Source organism: Delphinapterus leucas, chromosome 8, assembly GCF_059928025.1.
Source record: "Delphinapterus leucas isolate spDelLeu-1000000601 "Yukka" chromosome 8, BTC_Dleu_Yukka2, whole genome shotgun sequence".
NCBI lineage: Eukaryota > Metazoa > Chordata > Mammalia > Artiodactyla > Monodontidae > Delphinapterus > Delphinapterus leucas.
The window spans coordinates 58,636,669-58,657,498 of NC_143136.1; the positions used below are offsets into that span (position 1 = coordinate 58,636,669).

The window sequence follows — 20,830 nt, forward strand, 5'->3', positions numbered from 1 at the left end:
TTTTGCGTTTTAAAACAGTAGAATGTAGAATGAGAAACTTCATTTTTTGGTAGTTACTGAAATGGCTCCAGCATGTCTGGAGGGTTTATAAAATGTTCAAGTTCCCCACCCCAGCCACCAAATGCAGGTTAAATATGTTTCTGCTTCAGAGACTAAGGATGTCTGGGTGTTGTAGATGACAGCTGTGGTGAGTGACAGTTTTGGAACAGCCATGTTGATGGGGTGATAAGCAAGAAGGGGCTCTCTCTCAGGGCTTTTCTTTCCTTAAAAATTGCATCCTTAAATTTTGGTTTTTAGACTTGAATTCCTATGGAACAATAAAGAAACAGCAGAAAATAGGGATTCTTCTGTTCCTGAGGAAATAAAAATGACCTGTCAACAGTTTATCCATTATCACCGTGACCTCTGTATCCAAAACATTGTGAAGGAAAGAAGGTAAGTACAGGTTCTAGATAATTATATTTTAGATGATTAATTTTGGCTTGTAATCAGCTAAGTAATGTGCTTGTGACTAACTTTATTATTGTTATTTTCAATAACACATATACACATAAAAGTTAAAATAGCTATGGGTCAGTTTATAGTTTAAGAAACAGCATATATAGCAGCCATAACACTTTGATCTTTACATTTTTAAATGCCATATAACTTCTGATTTCCATGTAAAACATGAAAACTTTAGAATGAACCAAAATGTAGCAGAATATGAACATTCATTTCATGTTGGCCATTAGTACCTCTCAAAAACCTTTGAGATACATTGTATTTAGAAGTGATTTTATATTCCCCATCTCCTAGGAGTATGCTAGTCATATGCTATTTCATATTACTAATGATATTGTTAAGAAAATGAAATGAAATTTCTATCTCTTAATTAGTTCTGCTGCTTATTTTTCACCTCAAGTCCTAACCTTCAGTCTGTGACAGCATATGTATTCTTCTAATCCTGTATGGAGTATACAGCAGGAAAAGAATAAACAAATGTTTTAGTGCCAATATTTTTGGTTGTCAAAAAAAGAGAAAAAAACAAATCATGGTATTAAGAATACTTTTATGTCTATAACTGAAAAATTGAAAATTTATGAAAATTACCATTCAGAATATTTACAAATATTATGTCACTATATTTCATTATAACTGGAGGTATCCTGGTATAGCTCGTGGAAAGGGGACTCACTGGGTGGGGACTAATACTAGAACTCAATTACTGGATCTGCCACTTATTAGCTCTGTGACATTGGGCAAGTTTAAGTCTCTAAACCTTAGTTTTCCTCTTCTTTAAAATACCTGGCTCTTGGGGTTATTTGCATTAGATAACAAAATCTATATGATGCGCCTAGCCCAGTTTCTGGAAACGGTAAGCTATGAAAAAATATTAGTTTCCCACCCTTAAAGGCCCAAACACAATTATTTCAAAGTACCATCTATGGATAGTTTCAACTATTTAAAATTGCTTTTTAAAATTTAAAAAAAGGAACTCTGTGTTACCTCCACCAGGCCCACTGTGATTGCCGACTGGCATGGCTCTTTGCCATTTGCAGGGCTGTCAGGCTGCCTCCGTCCCAGATGGCAAATGGGCACAGGCTGGTGATGGGACTGCTCTGCATCCTGCATAGTGGCTAATCCTCTGCCGCTCTGCACAACTCCGTGGGCTGTGGTTGTAGCTGCCTGATCAGTCATCAGGAAGCAAATATTAATCAGTTGGTGTCTGGATTAGAAGGTGTAGGGCTATAAATTTAAAATCAACGAGGAGGAAAAAGGCTCAGGCTCTGGGTGTAATGTTCAGGCTTTTGTTTAAAGTGATGTTTGTAGTTGCAAAGCATAAATTAAGACATCCTATTACTAAGTAAAATACTGATATTACAATATTGTGATTTTGTGTACTTGAGAAATTTTTTCATGTATATTAACCTCTTTTCTAATTTTTATATGAAACGCTAATGTACATTCATTTGTGGTTAAATGCTTTAAAATTTTCGTCACCTATTTCTCATTTCATCTTGATATTCATCCACTGTTTCCTATTGTCAAGCACTTTAGGTTTTGCAGCTTAACTAATGCTTGTGGACAGATTCATGTTGTCTATTGCATACTTGTATAAAAATGAACAGAATCTACTTAATTTGTTTTTTTACACTTCTTTTTCCCTTGTTTTTTTATTCATACCTGAGGCACCCTCACATTTGCATTAGGAAGACAAATTTTAAATAATTAAGAAGCAGATTTATTATCAAAAATTTTTTAAATCTGAGGAATCTGGGATTTCCCTGGCAGTCCAGTGATTAAGACTCCGCACTGGGGCTTCCCTGGTGGCGCAATGGTTAAGAATCCACCTGCCAATGCAGGGGACACGTGTTTGAGCCCTGGTCCAGGAAGATCCCACATGCCACGGAGCAACTAAGCCCGTGCCCCACAACTACTGAGCCTGCGCTCTAGAGCCCGCAAGCCACAACTACTGAGCCCACGTGCCACAACTACTGAAGCCCACGTGCCCAGAGCCTGTGCTCCGCAACAAGAGAAGCCCCTGCAATGAGAGGCCCGCGCACCACAACGAAGAGTAGCCCCCACTCGCCGCAACTAGAGAAAGCCCGCCTGCAGCAACGAAGACCCAACGCAGTCAAAAATAAATAAGTAAAATAAATAAATTTATTTTTTAAAAAAAGTCTCCACACTTCCAGTGCAGGGGGTGTGGGTTTAATCCCTGGTCTGGGAACTAAGATCCCACAAGCCATGCAGCATGGCCAAAAAAAAAAAAAAAAAAATCTGAGGAATCTTATGGAAATTCCTCAAAATATTAAAAATAGTACCATATGATCCAGCAATTCCACTCCTGAGTATTGACCCAAAGAAAATAAAAAACACTGATTAGAAAAGATATGTGCTCCCCTTTGTTCATTGCAGTATTATTTACAATAGGCAACATATAGAAGAAACCTAAGTGTCCCTCAGTAGATGAATGGATAAAGAAGATGGGGTATAGATATACAATGGAATATCACCCAGCCACAAAAAAGAATGAAATCCTGCCATCTGCGACAAGGTGGATGGACCTAGAGGGCAATACACCAAGTGAAATAAGTCAGACAGAGAAAGACAAACACTGTATGATTTCGCTTATATGTGGAATCTAAAAAAACAAAACAAATGAACAGACATAACAAAACAGAAACAGAGTCATAGATACAGAGAACAAACAAGTGGTTGCCAGAGGGGAAGAGGTCGGGGGGAAGAAAGAAATAGGTGATGGAGATTAAGAGGTACAGACTTCCAGTTGTAAAATAGATGAATCACAGGGGTGAAATGTACAGTGTGGGGAATATAGTCAACAACTATGAAAAACAAATCTTAGATTTATAGCAAGACAGATCTCACTTACCCTTTGCCTGCTTCTTTTTTTTTAATAGTCATTCTTTTTTTATTTTTTTTATTTTTGGCTGCGTTGGGTCTTCGTTGTTGAGCGTGGGTTTTCTCTAGTTGCGGCGAGCAGGGGCTACTCTTCGTTACAGTGTTCAGGCTTCTCACTGCGGTGGCTTCTCTTGTTGTGGAGCACGGGCTCTAGGTGCACGGGCTTCAGTAGCTGTGGCATGCAGCTTCAGTAGTTGTGGCTCGTGGGCTCTAGAGCACAGGCTCAGTAGTTGTGGCTCACGGGCTTAGTTGCTCCGCGGCATGTGGGATCTTCCCGGACCAGGGCTGGAACGCATGTCCCCTGCATTGTCGGGCAGATTCTTAACCACTGTGCCACCAGGGAAGCCCTGCCTGCTTCTTAATGGAGCAAATTCCTAACATATCAGTAAGATTATCTTGCTCAGGACATGAAGAAAGGTATTGTGATAAGCAGAAAATAAAAAGTTTGATCTCAGTAATTTAGTAAAAATTGTCACTTCTTAAGAGTTTGCAAAAATATTATTTAATGCTCCTGAGACAATTAAATTATTTATTTTAACTGAGTATAACTTATAAAATATATAATTGCTATCTACAGAATGCATCTGACCATAAAAGACCATCTACTCTAAAAAGAATATTTATTTGTTGATGCACTTACATTATCTAAGTCATTTGTTTTAAGTGTTTCTGTTTTCACAAGCATTATTGGCCTATTTTGTTTTTCTCTGGTGGGTCTTTCTAGGTTCAGGTAATTTAATAAACCCTTTATATTCAGAATAGTTTCATCCCTGCCACCTTTTAACTGTCATGCTGTCTTTCCCTGTCTCCTTCTATTTTTCCTTGCTTGTCCTCCATCATGCAGTGCTGATACCAGATTTACAGAACATATGGGTGAATCATTCCTTTGACATACAGGTGTGGTGCAAAGACTTCTGTCGGGACCTTCTGTGGCTGTGACCTGGTGAGCTGGCTAATTGAAGTTGGCCTTGCCTCCGACCGTGGTGAAGCTGTGATATACGGAGATAAACTGGTGCAAGGGGGAGTCATCCAACATATCACCAACAATTATGAATTTCGGGATGAGTACTTGTTTTACAGATTTCTTCAAAAGAGTCCTGAACAGAGTCCTCCTGCTAGTAATGCAAACATTCCCCAACAGGAAAGATACAAAGAAATTGAGCATTCATCCCCATCCCTTAAGACCTAAGTTATAAAGGAGACAAGCCCACATGGAGTCATATTCTAGCCCCAGATCTGTTACTTATTAGTTAGGGGACCTTGGGCAAATCACAACCTCTCTGAGCCTCAGTTGCCTCTTCTGTAAAATTTGACAAGACATGTTTCCACCCCATGCTAATATTCTGTGATTTCATGTGTATGTAAAACACACAGTTAATTGACTTAGAAAAAAGAGAAACAAATCAAAATTTAAAGTTCTGATAATGAATATAATAATTACTATAAACTATGCCAATATTTTAAAACATTGCTTCCTGCAGTTGCGTGCTGTAATTTCAAAATCAATATCCAATTTACTATTCTTTCAAATTGCCAAATTTGGCAGCTGTTGGGAGGATATGGACCTTAAATTATGACCAGTTTGCACTTATTGCAAAAGATTTCATTGATTCTTATGAGAGGCCTTCTTATTCTATTTTTCCATTCCCTTGAAAAATAGTACTCATTAAAAACTAGAAGCACTTTTTTAAAAAACAAGTGCTTCATCTCCTCTTGCTTTTCTATCCAACGTACTAATCTGTGCCATTAGGAGGGAAATAAGAACCTCCATAAATATTATTATCTCTAAAATTCATCAACAGAAGTATAGTCTAACCTTTAGCTTTTGTACTAAAAGTAATAATTTGAGCAGATCCATTTAAATTTATCAGCAAAATTATTGCTGTGTGATATATCATTTCTGGTGTTTGCACAAAGCATCTCTGTGCAGAAGGACAGAGATTACCTTATGACCTATTACCTTATTCCCTGCAGTTAAAGAGAAGAAAAAACTATGTAATTCAAGCCAAGATTTTAAAATTCTATGCCTAACATCCTATTTTTACATTTACAATTTAGTTTTTTTAAGTGTCCATGTATAAAAATTTATAAATTTGAAAATTACTAAATGTTGCCCTCTACTTAATTATTAGCTGTTAGTACTGGTTTAACTTATTTAAAACTGTTTCAAATATTTGTCTCATACTTTTAGTGTCTTATATGTAAAAGCCATTTAGAAAATAATTTATAGGGTTAAATCATTGCCCTTTTAATGCAACAAAAATGTAATTAAAAAAAAAAACCTGCATGGAAGCCTAGTGTACTTAACAAGTAAATTACACATTAGTGTGTAGTATTAACCTATACCAATTTTAAGTTATAACTGGGGAATGGGGTTTTTCAGCAGAACTGTCTGCTACATAACTTAAAAAAATACATATGACCACATTATTATAACTCTTAGAATCCTCAGGAGTAAGCATAAAGCCTCATTGCTGTACCAAGAGAATTTTTTAGTTACAGCAATAAAGATATTAATTCTATGCATGCAAGAAACTCAAACTCAAGTGGGGAATTTGTTTTGCTTGTGAACAAGTCATACTACACATGTTCTGTTATTTGCATGACAGGAATTGGCAGCATCTTTTTCCATGGAAGACACTAAAAGAAAACCCTGACTCAGAATGATCTGCAGTTTCAGATAATGAAAGCTTTTAAGAGATGTTTTTAGAATTAAGGATATGCTAATTTTATTAAATAAAAATATTTGTAACTTTTACTCACTCACTGACAAAGCAAGTTTCTCAATAAAATATCTATTTTAACTTGCAGTGCCAACGTATTTTCTTTGAGTAATCTGAATAATGCAGAAGCCATCAGAGAGATCTTTTCTATAGGTTTTCAATGTTTCCTTAAATGGGTCTCCTGAGATTGTTCTATTCTTCATGACCCTATGGGATCTGTACACAAGGCCTTGTGCAATTATGCACTCAGTAAACACATTTTATTCATGAGTCAATATGATATTAGAGTCCTCACATATTTCATAATTTTTAATATGCAGGGTCACAGATGAGAAAATTATCCAATACTGTTTTGATTAAAATCTACCCCTTTTATACCAATCTTCAGCATGGTCAATTGTTCTTTTTCTTTGTTCTCAATGAGTAATTCCATGCCTAACTTGTATTTAAATTTCAGTATTTTTAGAATAAGGTAAACTGTGCTTGGCATTTTAGGAATAACGATTAATGATCAGTCAGCTTCTAAAAGCAAAAAATAATGTAAAACTATTATGTTACATTTGCTATGCAGTAGAATACAGCTTGGTTTTTGCCCCATCATACCTCATATCATGTAAAATATTAAATTACTTTAGATCACTAAACTAGGTAATGCAGTAATGAGTTATGGTTGGAAACAGTTCAGATTAGAAATGTTACCACCATTTTTCAGGAAAAGATGGGATGATAAATTTCTACAGTTGTTATGATAAAAGCCTAAAATCAATTAAAAAGAGAAAACAGTGGGCTTCCCTGGTGGCGCAGTGGTTGAGAGTCCGCCTGCCGATGCAGGGGACACGGGTTCGTGCCCCGGTCCGGGAGGATCCCACATGCCGCGGAGCGGCTGTGCCCGTGGGCCATGGCCGCTGAGCCTGCGCGTCCGGAGTCTGTTGCTCCGCAGCGGGAGAGGCCACAGCAGTGAGAGGCCTGCGTACCGCAAAACAACAACAACAACAAAAAGAGAAAACACTAACCCTGTTGAACCTGTTTGGGAGCTAATTTTACAAATAGGAACTAGTTTTCCAAAATTCTAGACTGCAAAATTATTTCTAGGGCAAATTTTTTTATTGAAAATTAATATGTAAATGGATGTTTTCATCAAAGATCAAACTAGCTTTCTCTAAAATACTCAAATTTATTAGATTATTCCCTTGGTTTATTATGTAATGGTAAATAATAAACCACATCATCTAAGGATTGACTAAGAAAAAACTTAAATTTCAGCTACTATATTTTTTTCCCATAGTTTTAACACCTTTATTAAATCTAATAACTTTCTTTTTTTTTTTTTTTTTTTTTTGCGGTACATGGGCCGCCTCTCACTGTTGTGGCCTCTCCCATTGCAGAGCACAGGCTCCGGACGCACAGGCTCAACGGCCATGGCTCACGGGCCCAGCCGCTCCGCGGCATGTGGGATCTTCCCAGAGCGGGGCACGAACCCGTGTCCCCTGCATCGGCAGGTGGACTCTTAACCACTGCGCCACCAGGGAAGCCCTAAATCTAATAACTTTCATAAAGAGCCTGGCACACCTTAGGGAATCATGAGCTTATTAAATATTAGCTAACCTCATTTTATGACCAAACCTCTCTTTTCCTGCTACTCTTTTATCAACTATTATTATTTCTTTTAACACCTTTATTGGAGTATAATTGCTCTACAATGGTGTGTTAGTTTCTGCTTTATAACAAAGTAAATCAGCTGTACATATACATATATCCCCATAGCTCCTCCCTCTTGCATCTCCCTCCCACACTCCCTATCCCACCCTTGTAAGTGGACACAAAGCACCGAACTGAACTCTCTGTGCTATGCAGCTGCTTCCCACTAGCTATCTATTTTACATTTGGTAATGTATATATGTCCATGCCACTCTCTCACTTCATCCCAGCTTACCCTTCCCTCTCCCCGTGTCCTCAAGTCCATTCTCTACATCTGCGTCTTTATTCCTCTCCTCCTCCTAGGTTCTTCAGAACTTTTTTTTTTTTTTTAGATTCCATATATATGTGTTAGCATACAGTATTTATATATATATATATATTTCTCTTTCTTACTTATTTCACTCTGTATGACAGTCTCTAGGTCCATCCACCTCACTACAAATAACTCAATTTTGTTTCTTTTTATGGCTGAGTAATATTCCATTGTATATATGTGCCACATCTTCTTTATCCATTCATCTGTCAATGGGCACTTAGGTTGCTTCCATGTCCTGGCTATTGTAAATAGAGCTGCAATGAACACTGTGATACATGACTCTTTTTGAATTATGGTTTTCTCAGGGTATATGCCCAGTAGTGGGATTGCTGGATCGTATGGTAGTTCTATTTTTAGTTTTTTAAGGAACCTCCATACTCTTCTCCACAGTGGGTGTATCAATTTACATTCCCACCAACAGTGCAAGAGGGTTCCCTTTTCTCCACACCCTCTCCAGCATTTATTGTTTGTAGATTTTTCGATGATGGCCATTCTGACTGGTGTGAGGTGATAACTCATTGTAGTTTTGATTTGCATTTCTCTAATGATTAGTGTTGTTGAGCATCCTTTCATGTGTTGGTTGGCAATCTGTATATCTTCTTTGGAGAAATGTCTATTTAGGTGTCCTGCCCATTTTTGGATTGGGTTGGTTTTTTTTTTTTGATATTGAGCTGCATGAGCTGCTTGTAAATTTTGGAGATTAATCCATTGTCAGTTGCTTCATTTGCAAATATTTTCTCCCATTCTGAGGGTTGTCTTTTTGTCTTGTTTATGGTTTCCTTTGCTGTGCAAAAGCTTTTAAGTTTCATTAGGTCCCATTTGTTTACTTTTGTTTCTATTTCCATTTCTCTAGGAGGTGGGTCAAAAATGATCTTGCTATGATTTATGTCATAGAGTGTCCTGCCTATGTTTTCCTCTAAGAGTTCTGTATTGTCTGGCCTTACATTTAGGTCTTGAATCCATTTTGAGTTTATTTTTGTGTATGGTGTTAGGAAGTGTTCTAATTTCATTCTTTTACATGTAGCTGTCCAGTTTTCCCAGCACCACTTATTGAAGAGGCTGTCTTTCTCCATTGTATGTTCTTGCCTCCTTTGTCATAAATTAGGTGCCCAGATGTGTGTGGGTTTATCTCTGGGCATTCTATCCTGTACCATTGATCTATATTCTGTTTTTGTGCCAGTACCATACTTTCTTGATTACTGTAGCTTTGTGGTATAGTTTGAAGTAGGCGAGCCTGATTCCTCCAGCTCCGTTTTTCTTTCTCAAGATTGCTTTGGCTATTCGGGGTCTTTTGTGTTTCCATACAAATTGTGAAATTTTTTGTTCTACTTCTGTGATAAATGCCATTGGTAATTTGATAGGGATTGCATTGAATCTGTAGATTGCTTTGGGTAGTATACTCATTTTCACAATGTTGATTCTAACAATCCAAGAACATGCTATATCTCTCCATCTGTTTGTATCATCTTTAATTTCTTTCATCAGTGTCTTATAGTCTTCTACATACAGGTCTTTTGTCTCCTTAGGTAGGTTTATTCCTAGGTATTTTATTCTTTTTGTTGCAATGGTAAATGGGAGTGTTTCCTTAATTTCTCTTTAAGATTTTTCATCATTAGTGTATAGGAATGCAAGAGATTTCTGTACATTAATTTTTTTATCTTGCTACTTTACCAAATTCATTGATTAGCTCTAGTAGTTTTCTGGTAGCATGTTTAGCATTCTCTATGTATAGATCATGTCATCTGCAAACAGTGACAGTTTTACTTCTTCTTTTCCGATTTGGATTCCTTTTATTTCTTTTTATTCCCTGATTGCTGTGGCTAAAACTTCCAAAACTATGTTGAATAATAGTGGTGAGAGTGGGCAACCTTGTCTTGTTCCTGATCTTAGAGGTAATGGTTTCAGTTTTTCACCATTGAGAACGATGTTGGCTGTGGGTTTGTCATATATGGCCTTTATTATGTTGAGTTAAATTCCCTCTATGCCTACTTTCTGGAGGGTTTTTATCATAAATCAGTGTTGACTTTTTTTCAAAAGCTTTTTCTGCATCTGTTGAGATTATCATATGGTTTTTCTCCTTCAATTTGTTAATATGGTATATCACATTGATTGATTTGTGTATATTGAAGAATCCTTGCATTCCTGGGATAAACCCCACTTGATCATGGTGTATGATCCTTTTAATGTGCTGTTGGATTCTGTTTGCTAGTTGTTGAGTATTTTTGCATCTATGTTCATCAGTGATATTGGCCTGTAGTTTTCTTTTTTTGTGACATCTTTGTCTGGTGTTGGTATCAGGGTGATGGTGGCCTTATAGAATGAGTTTGGGAGTGTTCCTCCCTCTGCTATATTTTGGAAGAGTTTGAGGAGGATAGGTGTTAGCTCTTCTCTAAATGTTTGATAGAATTCGCCTGTGAAGCCATCTGGTCCTGGGCTTTTGTTTGTTGGAAGATGTTTAGTCACAGTTTCAATAGTGCTTGTGATCTGTCTGTTTATATTTTCTGTATCTTCCTGGTTCAGTCTTGGAAGGTTGTGCTTTTCTAAGAATTTGTCCATTTCTTCCAGGTTGTCCATTTTATTGTCATATGGTTGCTTGTAGTAATCTCTCATGATCCTTTGTATTTCTGCACTGTCAGTTGTTACTTCTTTTTCATTTCTAATTCTATTGAGTCTTCTCCCTTTTTTTCTTGATGAGTCTGGCTAATGGTTTATCAATTTTGTTTATCTTCTGAAAGAACAAGCTTTTAGTTTTATTGATCTTTGCTATCGTTTCCTTCATTTCTTTTTATTTCTGATCTAATCTTTATGATTTCTTTCCTTCTGCTAACTTTGGGGGTTTTTTGTTCTTCTTTCTCTAATTACTTTAGGTGCAAGGTTAGGTTGTTTACTTGAGGTGTTTCTTGTTTCTTGAGGTAGGACTGTATTGCTATAAACTTCCCTCTTAGAACTGCTTTTGCTGCACCCCACAGGTTTTGGGTTGTCATATTTTCATTGTCATTTGTTTCTATGTATTCTTTTATTTCCTCTTTGATGTCTTCATTGATCTCTTGGTTATTTCATACTGTATTGTTTAGCCTGCATGTGTTTGTATTTTTTACATATTTTTTTCCTGTAATTGACATCCAGTCTCATAGCAGTGTGGTTGGAAAAGATGCTTGATACAATTTCAATTTTCTTAAATTTACCAAGGCTTGATTTGTGACCCAAGATATTATCTGTCCTGGAGAATGTTCCATGAGCACTTGGAAAGAAAGTGTATTCTGTTGTTTTTGGATGGAATGTCCTATAAATATGTTAAGTCCATTTTGTTTAATGTATCATTTAAAGCTTCTGTTTCCTTATTTATTTTCATTTTGGATGATCTGTCCATTGGTGAAAGTGGGTTGTTAAAGTCCCCTACTATGATTGTGTTACTGTTGATTTCCCCTTTTATGGCTGTTAGCATTTGCCTTAGGTACTGAGGTGCTCCTATGTTGGGTGCATAAATATTTACAATTGTTATATCTTCTTCTTGGATTCATCCTTTGATCATTATGTAGTGTCCTTCTTTGTCTCTTGTAATAGTCTTTATTTTAAAGTCTACTTTGTCTGATATGAGAATTGCTACTCCAGCTTTCTTTTGATTTCCATTTGCATGGAATATCTTTTTCCATCCCCTCACTTTCAGTCTGTATGTGTCCCTAAGTCTGAAGTGGGTCACTTGTAGACAGCATATATACACGTCTTGTTTTTGTATCCATTCAGCCAGTCTATGCTTTTGGTTGGAGCATTTAATCCATTTACATTTAAGGTAATTATTGATATATATGTTCCTATTACCATTTTCTTAATTGTTTTGGTTTTGTTATTGTAGGTCTTTTCCTTCTCTTGTGTTTCCTGCCTAGAGAAGTTCCTTTAGCATTTGTTGTAAAGCTGGTTGGTGGTGCTGAATTCTCTTAGCTTTTGCTTGTCTGTAAAGGTTTTAATTTCTCCGTCAAATCTGAATGACATTCTTGCTAGGCAGAGTAATCTTGGTTGTAGGTTTTTCCCTTTCATCACTTTCAATATGTCCTGCCACTCTCTTCTGGCTTGCAGAGTTTCTGCTGAACCATCAGCTGTTAACCTTATGGGGATTCCCTTGTATGTTATATGTTGCTTTTCCCTTATTGCTTTTAATATTTTTTCTTTGCATTTAATTTTTGATAGTTTAATATGTGTCTTGGCGTGTTTCTCCTTGGATTTATCCTATATGGGACTCCCTGCACTTCCTGGAGTTGACTATTTCCTTCCCAATATTAGGGAAGTTTTCAACTATAATCTCGTCAAATATTTTCTCAGTCCCTTTCTTTTTCTCTTCTTCTTCTGGGACCCCTATAATTTGAATGTTGGTACATTTAATGTTGTCCCAGAGGTCTCTGAGATTGTCCTCAATTCTTTTCATTCTTTTCTCCTTATTGTGCTCTGTGGGAGCTATTTCCACTATTTTATCTTCTAGGTCACTTATCCGTTATTCTGCCTCAGTGATTCTGCTACTGATTCCTTCTAGACAATTTTTTTTTTTTTTCGGTACGTGGGCCTCTCACCACTGTGGCCTCTCCTGTTGCAGAGCACAGGCTCCGGACACGCAGCCTCAGTGGCCACGGCTCACAGGCCCAGCCGCTCCATGGCACGCAGGATCCTGCCAGACCAGGTCACGAACCCGCATCCCCTGCATCGGCAGGCGGACCCCCAACCACTGTGCCACCAGGGAAGACCGTTCTAGAGAATTTTTAATTTCATTTATTGTGTTGTTCATCATTGTTTGTTTGCTCTTAATTCTTCTAGGTCCTTGTTAAACGTTTCTTATATTTTCTCCATTCTATTTTCAAGATTTTGGATCATCTTTACTATCATTACTCTGAATTCTTTTTCAGGTAGACTGCCTATTTTCTCTTCATTTGGTCTGGTGGGTTTTTACCTTGCTCCTCCATCTGCTGTGTACTTCTGTCTTCTCATTTTGCTTAACTTACTGTGTTTGGGGTCTCCTTTTAGCAGGCTGCAGGTTCATAGTTCCCATTGTTTTTGGTGTCTGCCCCCAGTGGGTAAGGTTGGTTCAGTGGGTTGTGTAGGCTCTATGGTGGAGGGGACTGGTGCCTGTGTTGTGGTGGATGAGGCTGGACTAGTCTTTCTGGTGGGCAGGACCACGTCCGGTGGTGTGTTTGGGGGTATCTGTGACCTTATTATGGTTTTAGGCAGCCTCTCTGCTAATGAGTGGGGTTGTATTCCTGTCTTTCTAGTTGTTTGGCTGGTCGTTGAGTGGAGCTGGGTCTTAGTGTTGAGATGGAGATCTCTGGGAGAGCTTTCGCCATTTGATATTACTTGGAGCCAGGAGGTCTCTCTCCCAACTCAGAGGCTCAGGCCTGACACCTGGCTGGAGCACCAAAGCCCTGTCACCACACGGCTCAGAAGAAAAGGGAGAAAAAAGAAAGAAAGAGAGAGAGAGAAAGAAGGAAAAAAGTAAAATAAAAATCTAGTTATTAAAATTAAAAAAGTATTAAAATTAAAAAGTAATAAAAAAGAAAGAGAGCAACCAAACCTAAAAACAAATCCACTAATGATAAAATGTGCTAAAAACTATACCAAAAAAAAAAAAACGGACAGAACTCTAGCCCAAATGGTAAAAGCACAGGTATACAAACAAAATCACACAAAAAAGCATACATATACACACTCACAAAAAGAGAAAAAGGAAAAATATATATTTTTTTAAAAAAGGAAGAGAGTAAAACAAATCAATAAATCTACCAGGGATAATAAGGTCTAAATACTAACCTAAGATAAACATAAAACCAGAAATAAATTAGATGCAGAACGCAAACCCCAAGTCTTCAGTTGCTCCCAAAGTCCACCTCCTCAATTTTGGGATGATTCATTGTCTATTCAGGTATTCCACAGATGCAGGGTACATCAAGTTGATTGTGGAGATTTAATCCACTGCTCCTGAGGCTGCGGGGAGAGATTTCCCTTTCTCTTCTTTGTTTGCACAGCTCCCGGGGTTCAGCTTTGGATTTGGCCCCACCGCCGCTGCATGTAGGTCACCTGAGGGCGTCTGTTCCCACCCAGACAGGACGGGGTTAAAGGAGCTGCTGATTAGGGGGCTCTGGCTCACTAAGGCCAGGGGGAGGGAGGGGTATGGAATGCAGGGCGAGCCTGCAGCGGCAGAGTCTGGCATGACGTTGCAACAGCCTGAGGCACACTGTTCTCCCGGGGAAGTTGTCCCTGGATCACGGGACCCTGGCAGTGGCGGGCTTCACAGGCTCCCAGGAGGGGAAGTGTGGATAGTGACCTGTGCTTGCACACAGGCTTCTTGGTAGCTGCAGCAGCAGCCTTAGCATTTCATGTCCGTCTCTGATGTCCACGCTGATAGCCGCGGCTAGCACCAGTCTCTGGAGCTCGTTTAGGTGGTGCTCTGAATCCCCTTTCCTCACGCACCCCGAAACAATGGTCTCTTGCCTCTTAGGCAGTTCCAGACTTTTTCCCCGACTCCCTCCCAGCTAACTGTGGCGCACTAGCCCTCTTCGGGCTGTGTTCACGCAGCCAACTCCAGTCCTCTCCCTGGGATCCGACCTCCGAAGCTGGAACATCAGCTCCCAGCCCCCTCCCAGCCCCCACCCACCCCGGTAGGTGAGCAGACAAGCCTCTCAGGCTCATGAGTGCTGGTCAGCACCGATCCTCGTGCGGGAATCTCTCCGCTTTGCCCTCTGCACCCCTGCTGCTGCGCTCTCCTCCGTGGCTCCGAAGCTTCCACCCCCACCCCCACCCCCAGTCTCCACCAGTGAAGGGGCTTCCTAGTGTATGGAAACTTCCTCCTTCACAGCTCCCTCCCAGAGGTGCAGGTCCCATCCCCATTTTGTCTCTGTTTTTTCTTTTTTCTTTTGCCCTACCCAGGTACATGGGTAGTTTCTTGCCTTTTGGGAGGTCTGAGGTCTTCTGCCAGCGTTCAGTAGGTGTTCTGTAGCAGTTGTTCCACATGTAGATGTATTTCTGCTGTATTTGTGGGGAGGAAGGTGATCTCCACATCTTACTCCTCCACCATCTTGAAGGTCCCCCCAGCTACTATGTTTTTTACTCTTAAGAAACACATGAAATTTAAGAAAACCTTAAATTTTCTAAAATATACCACAAGGTATTAATTACTCACTGAAGTGCCAAAGCCCAATACCATATTGGATTTATAGAGTGAAAGTCTCCCAAAATGTTTTATAAATTAATTGGCTGTTTTATAAATATAATAATCCTTATCTTTATCTGGGGAGTTATTATTCCTATTTTGAATATGGAAAAAGGGAACAGGTTGACCTCAGCCTTATAAAAGGCTATCAAGTTGTACAGATAGATTGTCTAGCTAATTTTCTCAACTTTACAAGTCGAGAAGAGGACTGTGTAAATTCTCTCCATCAGTCCTTGAATGTTAATTTAAATCTTTATTGAGCATCTAGCTTGTGCTAGACATAATGTTGAACATTAAGCACACAACAGTGGGAAAAAATATGGTTGTTATCCTCATAAAGCTTCTTCTGCTGTGAGAGACAGATGTTAAACATTTAATTACACTTGTGATCAGGATCACATGTGGCTCTCAGAGTATGTATCAAGAGGCTTGATCTTGAGTGGGGAAAACTTCCCTGAGGAAGTCATGTTTCAGCAAAACTCTAAAGGATGGAAAGAACTACTTATATTAAAAGCACATGAAATGAATGGTGCAAGCAGAGGGTACAGTCATGATGAAGGAACTGGGCACATTCAAGGAACTGAAAGAGCAGAATAGAAACTTTAAAAAAACAAGGCATAGGGCTTCCCTGGTGGAGCAGTGGTTGAGAGTCCGCCTGCCGATGCAGGGGACGGGGGTTCGTGCCCGGTCCAGGAAGATCCCACATGCCGCGGAGCGGCTGGGCCCATGAGCCATGGCCGCTGAGCCTGCGCGTCTGGAGCCTGTGCTCCGCAACGGGAGAGGCCACAACAGTGAGAGGCCCGCATACCGCAAAAAAAAAAAAAAAAAAAAAGCATAATAAGATATAGATGGGGCAGATTGGCAGGATCTTGTTGATAGTTGTTAAGGATTGGGACTTATCTCATTGACTCTTTACAGTTTTAGACACAATAGGAAAATTAACAACTTGATTTTTTAAAATGAGCAGAAGATCTGAACAGATTCCTCACCAAAGAAGATAATATAGATGGCAAATAAGCATATTAAGAGGTGCTTTGCATCATATGTCATTAGGGAAATGCAAATTAAAACAGTGAGATACTACTACATACCTATTAGAATGGCCCAAATCTAGAACACTGACAACAACAAATGTTGGCGAGGATGTGGAACAATAGGAACTCTCATTGACTGCTGGTAGGAAAGCAAAATGGTACGGTAGTCACTTTAGAAGACAGTTTGGCAGTTTCTTATAAAACTAAACATACTCTTCCCACACCATCCAACACTCATGTTCCTGGGTATTTACCCAAATGAGTTCAAACCATGTCTACACAAAAACCTGCACATGGATATTTATAGCAGCTTTATTCATAATTGCCAAAACAGAGAAGCAACCAGACGTCCTTCAGTAGTGGATATCAGCAACGAGACAGTGGAATATTATTCATCACTAAAAAGAAATGAGTTATCAAGCCATGAAAAGACATAGAGGAAACTTAAATGCATATTACTAAGTTAAAGAGCCAATCTGAAAAGGAGGCTACGTACTGTATGATTCCACCTATACAATATTCTGGAAAAGCCAAAACTGTGGAGACAGTAAAAAGATGATTGCCAGGGGTTAGGGGAAGGGAGAGATGAATAGGTGGAGCACAAAGGATATTTAGAGCAGTAAAACTGTTCTGTATGATACTATAATTGTAGATACACGTCATTATACATTTATCCAAACCCATAGAATGTATAATGAGTGAAACCTAATGTAGACTCTGGATTTGGGGTGATAATGATGTGTCAGTGTAGGTTCATCAGTTATAACAAATGTACCACTCTGGTGGGGGATGTTGATGGTGGAGGGGAGGACAGAGGAACAGGGGTACATGGGAACTCTGTACTTTCTTCTCAATTTTGCTTTAAGCGTAAAACTGCTCTAAAAATAAAGTCTATTTTTTAAAAAAAGTTTTAGGAGGGAAATTCATGAACATATTTAAAATTTTAATAGATCACTCTAGCTGCAGTGACCCATGTGCATGAAGATAAAGAGCAAAAATGGGTGCAGAAGAACTTAACTGCAGTGGTCCAGGTGAGAGCCTGGTACTAGTTTGGTCTAGCATGGTGTCAAAGGAGAAAGTGAAAACATGCGGGCCCTAGAGAGAGGCACGTTTCTGTGCCTAAATAAATCAATGAACTGCTTACCCTTAGTTTCCTCACATATTAAAAAAGAGAGGGGGGGCATTTGGGGGTTGCCCAAGGGGCTTCATGATTTAGGAAGAACCTATCACTGAATTATATGTAAGGCAAACCAGAATTAACTGAGCATTTGATACAGTGTTCTTTTGTAATGGCAGCCCTGCATTAGACAAGAGCCATCAGGCAGATTATGATTTTTATGAGAGAATTTAAAAAATAATTTCTGAGGACTCTTTAAATATAATGATCCATTATTTTAGTAATAATCCTAAGTGCAGTGATAGTGACCAATAAATATCATAATGCAATCAAACACCTAAAATGGAAATTTCTAGAAACCAATAAAAACATAGTGTTATTTTGAGTTGGAGTTTTCTTTTGTTTATATTTCCAACTTTGAGTCTTACTTGGTAATCCCTGTGTAACTTTAACAAAGTTTTTTTTGTTTATTTTTTGTTTTTTGCGGTACGCGGGCCCCTCACTGCTGTGGCCTCTCCCGTTGCGGAGCCCAGGCTCCGGACACGCAGGCTCAGCGGCCATGACTCACGGGCCCAGCCGCTCTGCGGTATGTGGGATCTTCCCGGACTGGGGCACGAACCCGTGTCCTTTGCATCGGCAGGCGGACTCTCAACTACTGCGCCACCAGGGAAGCCCTTTAACAGAGTTTTATAATCTTTGGACAGGTATTATTATTCATATATAAGGTTCATAATATATTATATATTATAACGTTCTTAATGTTCATAATATGCTAATATTTCTATTTCATCACCACTGTCTCATTCCTGTTCCTGTTTTCACTGAATGAACAGAAGTAAAAGATGAGAGAGATTTGAGACACCAAAATAATATCTCCTAAGGTCTTGGCTTATTCCATTTCCTAATCTCCCAGGAAAGCTCTTCTAAAAATATTAACATAAAAGTCTGTTAAGGGGTATGGGCGAAAAAATGCTAGATAATTAGAGCTAAAAGCTCACTGGTCAGCTAAGTCTTGACAAAGAGCATGTCTGAGTTTAATAAAACATTTGCATAATTAAAAGACTGGAATAAGACAATGTGTAAATCTAGAAAATTTTGCTAGAGCTGGCTAATACTTGCCTAAAGCACAAAAAATTTATTAGTTGAGACAATATTTTCCATTACTAAAAAAAAATCTGCTTTCTGTTGTAACTCAGAAAATTATTTGAGGACAATATATAATTATAATAAATGTATACATTATTTTAATGTTTCATGCTTTATGCAGAATTGGATATTTAATTACTGTGATTTTTAAAAAGGTATTGGGGCTAGAAAAAAAAATACAAGTTGGTACTTAAAGTGATACCCAGCTATCCATGATATATGTGTCCAATTCCAATGTTATTTTCTTTCTCAATATTTCATCAAGGCTACATGTAGTTTTAATAGCCAAGCTATCACCTGAATGCTATTAAAGAATAATCAGATCTGCTCAAACTTAATTTATATTATTTACCAATGTAACAGATTCTAATTTTGAGGAAGATTGCTGACCATTTATGCGATCACTAAGAACTAATATTTGGCTTATAAATTCTAATTTCATCTTTTGTACACTGAGGAAAAAGATTAACAATTTTATCCACATCAAGATGCTTGTTTTGAAGGATTGATTCCATCTCTTTGAATAGTTCCTTCTCCAGTTTGCTCATGTTGTCCAACATTGTTTTGGCTTTTTCCTGAACAATTAAAAAATAAAAATAAATAAATACACAGATACACGTGTGTGCATGAGCACACATGCACACACACGAGTCTAACAAAATTCCAAACCACCTCTACAGACAAGGTTTGTTCATTCTGGTTTCAACTTCTGGTTCGGTTCCCCTTCTCCTATTCTTTAGATAAAGAAAGAATGAAATTCTTTGGGAAAAATCATTGTTCTAGATTCAGTTACTCTATTAACCACAAACTATTAGTTATTTTTAGTAGAAAATACAATAACAATTATGTAGTATTAGTCTATAAGCAAGAAACTTAAAAGACAAATAACAGGTCAATTGAAAAGTTGATATTAATTGTGGATGGGGAAGGTTGCTGAAAACTGAAGCTGAAATATTTTCATGAATTTGGATCTTCTACATTTAAAACCAGCATTATCAGATTAAACAAAGGAACTAGAACAGTGACGTTCAAGGGAAAGAGCAACTAAAAGAAAAGTCATTTTCTCTATGATTCCTCCTTGTATCAACAAGGGGGGGAAAAGGTCATGATTCTTATAGAAAGGAGCAATTTTTAAGTTATTAATGAATTACCATCATCAGTTAGAGGGTAGGTACTGACAGAAGAAGTGTATAAGAAGAGAGTTACTAGAAAGTGAGCGTAATTTTTAAAAGTTGAGCCATAACGGGGCAGAACTCCACAAAACAAGGATTCTTAACTTTGACCTATACTTCAGTATGAAATTGTATGCAATTTTTTCTGAAGAAACACTGCACTTCATATCAGTGCAAAAAATGTATTTTATCAATAAATGGTATTAGAATAATTGGTCATCTCTTTGGAAAATGAAGTTAGAACCCTACTTCATAACACCCATAAAAATAAATTCCAGATAAAGAGCTAATTTTTTTTTCAAATATGCATATATGTATTTGAAAGAAAAAACAGAAGTTATATTTATTTTGAGGTGAGGCAGCCCTTTTGAAGCATGAAATCAAGATGCCTTAAAGGAAAAGACTAACAAATGAACTGATTAAATTTTAAACTTTTGTCTGACAAAAAAAGTTAAATAAACAAACTGAGATTAAAAATTTGCTACACAACGAAGTTATTCACATATTTTTGCCTCTCTGAGGCAAAAGACAAAAACAACCAAGAATCAATTGAAAAACAGACTAAGGAAAATAATAGGCAAGTCATTTAAGAGGAAATACAAAGGCCAATAAACATATGAAATTTTCAACCTCATTAGTAATCAAGAAATGTTAACTAAACTACCAGTAGGACTGACTCTCCCTAAAACATAAAAGTAGTTATTTACAGAGCCAGGACTAGAACCCAGGTCTTTGACACTTCTTCCTTCAAATCCCATTGTCTTTCCACTACTTCATGTTGTCAATCAACATTTAATACCTATTAAATACAGCCTGAAATAGTAACTGCTTTAAAATTTTATTTCATTATTACTTAGAAAAATGTCAATCAGCAATTTAATTTAGTTTAACGGGCATTTAGTAATAAGTCTACAAAACCCACCTCCCAGAAGCAGTATTTAAGGGGGAAAGGGAGCTAACAACTCTTGAGAACTATCATAAGCAATGAGAGCAGTGCAGAGGCTGCTCAGGAAGGAGGGGAAATCCCTCC

The 20,830-nt window shown here is 38.0% G+C and overlaps 2 protein-coding genes across 6 annotated transcripts in view; one reads left to right on the forward strand and one right to left on the reverse strand.

The window, feature by feature from the left end:
• The window catches only part of GPR155 (G protein-coupled receptor 155), a 43,398-nt gene extending 36,883 nt beyond the window's left edge, over nt 1–6,515 (forward strand). The window contains exons 15-16 of one of the 2 annotated variants that reach the window (XM_022570070.2): nt 298–435; nt 4,250–4,358. In XM_022570070.2, coding sequence (XP_022425778.1) covers nt 298–435; nt 4,250–4,295 — 184 coding nt within the window. In that variant the 3' untranslated portion in view covers nt 4,296–4,358. Of the gene's footprint in view, nt 1–297; nt 436–4,249 lie in introns of both variants that reach the window. The other variant, XM_022570069.2, reaches the window with a different exon arrangement.
• The window catches only part of SCRN3 (secernin 3), a 47,518-nt gene continuing 32,325 nt past the window's right edge, over nt 5,638–20,830 (reverse strand). For all 4 annotated transcript variants that reach the window (XM_022570068.3, XM_089916653.1, XM_089916651.1 and 1 more), the window contains one exon: nt 5,638–19,203. In XM_022570068.3, coding sequence (XP_022425776.1) covers nt 19,033–19,203 — 171 coding nt within the window. In that variant the 3' untranslated portion in view covers nt 5,638–19,032. The remainder of the gene's footprint in view (nt 19,204–20,830) is intronic.